Source organism: Malurus melanocephalus, unplaced genomic scaffold (genome assembly GCF_030028575.1).
Source record: "Malurus melanocephalus ecotype Western Australia unplaced genomic scaffold, MMel_1.1 scaffold_1072, whole genome shotgun sequence".
NCBI classification, from domain to species: domain Eukaryota; kingdom Metazoa; phylum Chordata; class Aves; order Passeriformes; family Maluridae; genus Malurus; species Malurus melanocephalus.
Window position 1 is genome coordinate 75,043 of NW_026624304.1, and position 6,676 is coordinate 81,718.

The following is a 6,676-nucleotide window of genomic DNA, read 5'->3' on the forward strand; positions in this document are numbered from 1 at the left end:
CCCTTCCAGTGCCTAAAGGAAAAGGAAGACCTTAGAGCCCCTTCCAGTGCCTAAAGGAAAAGGAAGACCTTAGAGCCCCTTCCAGTGCCTAAAGGCCTGCCAAGAGAGCTCGAGAGGAGCTTTGGACAAGGGTCTGGAGTGACAGCACAAGGGGGAAGGACTTCCCACTGCCAGAGGGTGAGTTTAGTTGGGATCTTGGGAAGAAATTATTCCCTGTGAGGTTGGTGAGGCCCTGGCACAGGTTGCCCAAAGAGGCTGCGCCATCCTGGAAGTCTTGAAGGCCAGGTTGGATCGGGCTTGGAGCAACCTGATCTAATGAAAGGTGCCCCTGTCCATGGCAGTGGGTGGAAATGGATGAGCTTTGAATGTTCCTTCTATCCCAAATCAGTCTGTGATTTCATTCAGTGTTCAACAGAAAACTGGAGTGAATGACTGAAATGTACCTTCTGATCCCTGTGAATAACATTCCCTGAGTGGATGAATTTAGTTGCCTTCAGGAGTTGGTAGAGAATGTAACACTTGTGGATGTCTTTCAGCAAATTCCCCTTCTTAATTACAGCATGTAAATCTGTCTCTGTAATACATTACATCAGTAATATATTTACATCAATAAATATCAGAAATATCATGAACATTCATGCAAATCACCACCACATTGCAATCAAAGTGATAACAAGGACAACTCCTAAGAGAGGCTGGGTTTGAGTGGCTTTGCAATGCTGAGCCTCACCCATGGACTCGAAGATGAGGTAGATGTCCTTGTCATTCTCAGCTTGGATAACATCGAGCAGTTTGATGATATTTGGATGTTCTCCAAATTCCTGCACAGGAGAGAGACCCAGCTGTCAAAATCATGTGTTTTGCTCGTGAATCATAAAAAGGGACATTATCCTATTTCAGTTTGTATTAATTTCTAGAACAATCATTAACATGCTGTTTCCTCCGTTAGGCTTCTTCTGAAATAAACATAAACAATGGATTTAAGTTTGTTCCATAGTATGAAACCAGTTAATTATTAAAAAAAAATAATCTCTGTTGACTGAGACATTAGTTCTAAAACTCCCTCTATACCATTTATAATAAAATCCAGTCTCCTTTATGCACCTCACATTTCTTACTGAATCAAAGAATTATTGTGGTTCATGTCAAAACAGATCATATTCATGGTTAAAAACCCAAACAACCAGAACATGTAGATCTGAGGTCCAGCTGAGGCTGTACTGAGGAACTAACTGCATGGAGATCACACAGCACACAGAGCACAGAGACACCTGAACACAGGTATCACACTGCAGGTGGAGTCCATCCTTACATTTTTGTAATCCTAATGGGATCATTAAGCTCATTCCCAGCTTTAACAGCTTTTATTTCCCACTTCTGAGCAGCCAGGGACACTGTAAACACTTCATAACACACCAACATTTTATAATGTGTAACATCTAGAAAAGTTCACAAAACAACACATTCAACTGCAGCAACCTATGAAAACACACTCACAAAGCAGTGATGCGCAGCCAGGCCATCACACACCTTGTTTTCATTCTGAGGAGAATAGTCATAATACCCACCCAAATGATTGAAAGAAGGTTTTTACCCAAAAGGGGATATTGTTCTAGAGAAGCAGATCCATCTTGAAAATGTTACTTGAGTACTATTTAAGAAGGAAAATTCCACTGTCTCACACTGCCTTGCCCTGGAATTGTTAACAGCAAGCCATGAAAAAAAATTCAATCTGTACTACAAAAGCCATGTTACCTTGAAAAAAAATCTCGTCAGGGCCAGTTCTGTTAATCTCTGACTAAAGAACAATGATGCCACTAGCATACTTGCCAAAATGACATTCTAAAATTGGCCTAAAATGCACYTGTAGATCTACAACTACACTGAACAGCAAACACAAAACCTGCAAGCAATGACCAGAGCATCAGAGAATCATTCACACCCAGATTCTACAGCAACTTCTCAAWTAGAATAATTGACATACATAATATGAAACAAAAACTTAGTCCATCAAATGACCTTGTGATAAACACAGAAACTGAACAAGTATTATGCACAAACAAATTCAGACAAACATCCAGTTTGAATAAGAGTATTCTTCACATCTTTTCCTTTCTGATCTTTCAGCCTTGAACCTCAAGAAAGAGGTTTTACAGAAGGGAAACTAAAATTCTTAAAGTCTACCAAAATTCACAGCCCGAACGGCACATTAACTTTCCTCTCTCTGCCCTCTGCTGCCAAGTGACTCCTTCTTTCCTTCAGGAGAAATATGTTTTTTCCCCTGTTCCTCTTCCACGCACTCACTCCAGGAGTGCTGCACTTTCAGAGATGATCTAATTTACAGGTAATTCACTTCTAAGGAATTCTTTATATATTTAGCCTTAAAGTTTGCAGCTTCTATTTCAGGCTTAAGAATGACTAAAAAATAAAAAAAAACCTAATTTCTTTCCTACTTAAACTTGGCAGTCTTAGGAAACACCTCTTCTATGAGCCTTGCCTCACTTCTGTCCTTGGAAAATCACAAGTTACAACCACATTATTCCAAAATATTGATATTTCTACATGGTAAGTCTGAGGAGGAGTGGACAGATAATTGTAATGTCACGGATAAGATCAATTATATCAAAACAAGAGTAGTCTTAAGCTATTCCTAGCAGAGCTTCCCTTTTTGTTTTGCTTTGATTATTTTAAGTGATTAAATTACTTACTGCATGATGGAGGAAAGCAATTTTAGTGTGTAAATCTCTCTCCCAGCCCAGCCCCAACTCCAATCTTAGCAGCTAAAATGTTAGAGAAACAGCTTCTATCCAAAAAGAAGCAAAAAGTGACAGAATATGCAAGTCAATGTGTTGATGCTGCAGCAGAACACATTGCTAAAAATGGTGAAAGAGTAGGAAAGAGTAAAAACAAGCCCAAATGGAGAGTGTTTCATTCAGCTGGGTTCATCCTGAAAGGCTCTTTGCCAAGATGGTGCAGAAAAGAAATTAAAGCTATCAGCACTAATCAGTGATCACTGCATTTTGGAAAACAATGGGAAGAAAATAGACTTTTTTATTGTCAGAGACAATAAATAWTCAGAGAAGGGGGGAACATGAACATTACCTGCAGGAACATAATCTCTCGGAATGTTCTCTGGAAATAAAGAATAAACAGTTTATTATCACCTCAAGAAAATGGCGGAACAGAGATGCACTTCAATGACAGGGTTAAATCCACTCCACTTTTGTACATTCCACGATACACAAAGCTTGACATTTATTGCTTGTTTTTATGCCAATATAGCTGCAGACTCTATCATTACATGCATAACTACCACCCTTCAGAGACAAAAATCCTGAAAATACTTAAGGAATTCCACCACATCTCAGAACACATCAGGACAATAATTTCTCACCTGAGCATCCGTTCTGTTCCTGAAAGCATCAAAAATCTTTTTAATAGCAACTGTTTCTCCTGTCTTGCGGTCAATTGCTTTCCAGACGATGCCATAGGCCTGGGTAGAAACATGGACAGGTAAGCAGTGTACTAATATCTGCACGCAGCTCAGGCCTGCAGTGGAACCAGAATGGATTCAACGAGGGACGAGAAGCAGAGGTGATCACCAGCTACGTGGAAGAGAGATTAGGCCAAGAAACAACTCTGCTCAGGAGAGACTGGGAGAGTTGGGGTTGTTCATCCTGGAGTAGGGAAGGTTCTAGGGAGAACTTAGAGCCCCTTTCAGTGCCTATGGAGCCTCCAAGAGAGCTCAAGAGTGACTTTGGACAAGGGCCTGGAGGGACAAGTGGGAAGGGCTTCCCACAGCCAGAGGGCAGGGTTAGATGGGATCTTTGGAAGAAATTCTTCCCGTGAGGGTGGTGAGGCCTGGCACAGGTTGCCCAGAGAGGCTGCTCCATCCCTGGCAGTGTCCAAGGCCAGGCTGGATGGGGCTTGGAGCAACMTGGTCTAGTGGAAGGTGACCCTGCCCAYGGCAGGGGGTTTGATTTGGATTATCTTTAAGRTCCCTTCCCACTCAAACTATTCTGTGGTTCCATGACTCTTGTGTATGGAGAGCAGCCCTGAGGAGAAAGACTTGAGGGTGTTGATGGACGAAAAACTGGAAATGAGMAGACAATATGCATTAGCAACCCAGACAGCCAATGATATCCCGGAATGCACCGAAAGAAGGAAAACCAGGGGATCAGGCCCAGCCAGCCTGGGGTTGTGCAGGTCCTGCCTGACCAATCTGATCTCCCTCCTTCTCAGAGGCTGAGGGAAAGACTGTGGATATGTCGGCCTGGACTCCAGTGAAGCTTTGACACCATTTGCCACACACAACATTCTCCTGGAGAACCTGGCTGCTCCTGGCCTGGACAGGGGCACTGTTGGCTGGCTGATGGCTGGGCCCAGGGASTGCTGGGKAATGGGGCTATGTGCAGCTGGGCTCAGGCACCAGTGGCATTCCTTAGGCTCAGCACTGGTGCCAGTGGTGTTTTACTGTCTGTACCAATGCTATGGACAATGGTATCGAGGGCACCTCGGCCACCTCGGTTCACAGAGGGCACYGGGCTGGGTGGGAGCATGGATCTGCCAGAGGACAGGAACCTCTGCACAGGGGTCTGAACAGGCTGCATTGATGGGATGGGATCAATGGGCTGAGGCCAATGGTGCAAGGGTCAACAAGTTCAACTGCCATGTCTCGCTCTTGGGTCAAAATAACCCCAAGAAACACACCAGGCTTGGGACAGAGTGGCTACAAAGACAGAAAAGAACCTGGGGGTGCAGGTGACAGTGGCTGAACATAAGCCCAGATAGCAAGAGGCCATTGGCACCTAGCTTTTACCAGCCATGGTGTGGCTGGCAGGTCAAGAGAAGTAATTCTTCCCCTGTTCTCGACTTTGGTGAGAYTCCCAACTGGAACACTGCATCCAGGCTGGAGCTACTCAGTACAAGAAATTCATGGACCAGTTTGAACACGTGCAGAGAAGAGCCATGGAGATGCTCYGAAGGCTGGAGGCTCCCTGCTCTGGTGCCAGGCTGAGACAACTAGGGGAGGTTCAGTCTGGGGAAAAGAAGGCTCCAAGGAGAACTTACTGTGCTTTTTCAATTCTGTAATAGAGCTGGTAAGAAGGATGGAGAGACTCTTTAACCAAGGTCTGTAGTGACAGCATCCCAGCATCATAGAACTGCTGAGGTTGGAAAAGCCCTCCAGGACTGCTAACCAACCCTCAAACCACTAACACACCACTGTCAGGTCCAACACTAAACCTCTTCTTTTTTCTTCAGTTAAAAGCTGTGCTGTCTATGAAGGGAACGGGAGCCTCTGCCTGAGTTTTCCCTATACTGGATGACTGTTGCAAATGATGATTGCTCAGTCTCACTTGTGGTACAGATCCAGGTTTCTTTATTTTAGGCCACAGATTTGAATCTTGACTTTCTGCAGTCTAGGAGCTGCTTTACCTTTGCACAGCAGGATCATGTCCCTCTCAGAAATGCCCATTTAATGTTTCAGTACTTGTACAAAGCAGAAGAGTTGAGTGTATGATTCAAATGATTAAATACTCAAATAACGACACCAAGGCAAACTTCCCAGTAACATGTGTAGTCCTGGAGCATGGATTCAGGATCTTTGCCATGGCAGTTGTAAAAGTACCTCAGATAAGTGCTACAGTGCTACCCTGTTAGCAATTGGAAAACAGCCTCAAGTTGTGCCACGGGAGGTTGGGGCTGAATATTGGAAAAAAACTTCCTACAAAGGGCTGTATAGTCCTGGCACAGATTGTCTCAGGGCAGGGGGTGGAGTAGCYATCCTTGGGAGGATTTAACAGCCATGTGGATGTGACACTTGGGTTAGTGGTGGCCTTGGCAGTGCTGCGGGACTGGTTGGACTCGACAGGCTCAGAGGGCTTCTCTACCTTCTGTGATTCCTTAACTCTATGAAGATAACGAGAGAAATACCTAAATACTTGTATCAAATAAACAGTAAGAGTTTCCAGAAGTGAAAAGCAGAAACTGGGGAGGGTTTAGAGACTGTCTGAGGAGATGTATTAAAAATTACCATTGGCTCATGTATAAAAGTTTCATGGAGAAGGCAAGACTGGATTCAAGATGATCTGAAGTGATGGGGCTACAGTAAATGTAGAATTTGGCAGGCACAGAGAGAACGTACTTTGAAACTCAGATCCATTTTACTATTTACTCTTAACTTCTTACAGCCCGCCGGAGTTTCCCTGGGTCACCTGCATCTCCCACGGGACTCTTAGCTACAGACAGAGCTCCCACGGGCGCCTGAAGTCCCAAAGGCCCCCTTCAGTTCCTCCGGGCCGCTTGGAGCTCCCTTAACTCCACACGGCCGGCCCCGGCCCCCGAGCTCTGATGAGCCCTCCCAGCTCCCACGACCACCCCAGCTCCCACAGGCCGCTGCCGCCGCCAGACACTCACCCCCTTGCCCAAGCGCCTCTTGATCTCATATTTGTGGCACACGAGCGGCTCCACCTCGGGCGGGCTCATGGCGGCACCTCCCTGTTGGCTCCGCTACCATGGAAACGGCCCGCGCACCGCGCATGCGCAGCGGTCCTGAGGGGCCCGGCCCTGACCCGGGCGGACGGCGGGCGGCGCGGGAGCGCTGCGGAGAGAGGAGGAGCGCGGCCGGGAGAGAGGGGAAGGAGCGCGGACGGGAGAGAGGAGACGGAGCGCGGAC

At 45.8% G+C, this 6,676-nt stretch overlaps 1 protein-coding gene across 1 annotated transcript in view; it reads right to left on the bottom strand.

Annotated features, from left to right (window-relative positions):
* MAPK15 (mitogen-activated protein kinase 15) overlaps positions 1 to 6,548 on the bottom strand; it is a 13,972-nt gene extending 7,424 nt beyond the window's left edge. The window contains exons 1-5 of the mRNA XM_057386837.1: positions 6,418 to 6,548; positions 3,395 to 3,493; positions 3,103 to 3,132; positions 731 to 821; positions 444 to 574 (exon numbers count right to left, since the gene is read on the bottom strand). Coding sequence (XP_057242820.1) covers positions 444 to 574; positions 731 to 821; positions 3,103 to 3,132; positions 3,395 to 3,493; positions 6,418 to 6,486 — 420 coding nt within the window. The 5' untranslated portion in view covers positions 6,487 to 6,548. The remainder of the gene's footprint in view (positions 1 to 443; positions 575 to 730; positions 822 to 3,102; positions 3,133 to 3,394; positions 3,494 to 6,417) is intronic.
* Between the last annotated feature and the right edge of the window lie 128 nt (positions 6,549 to 6,676).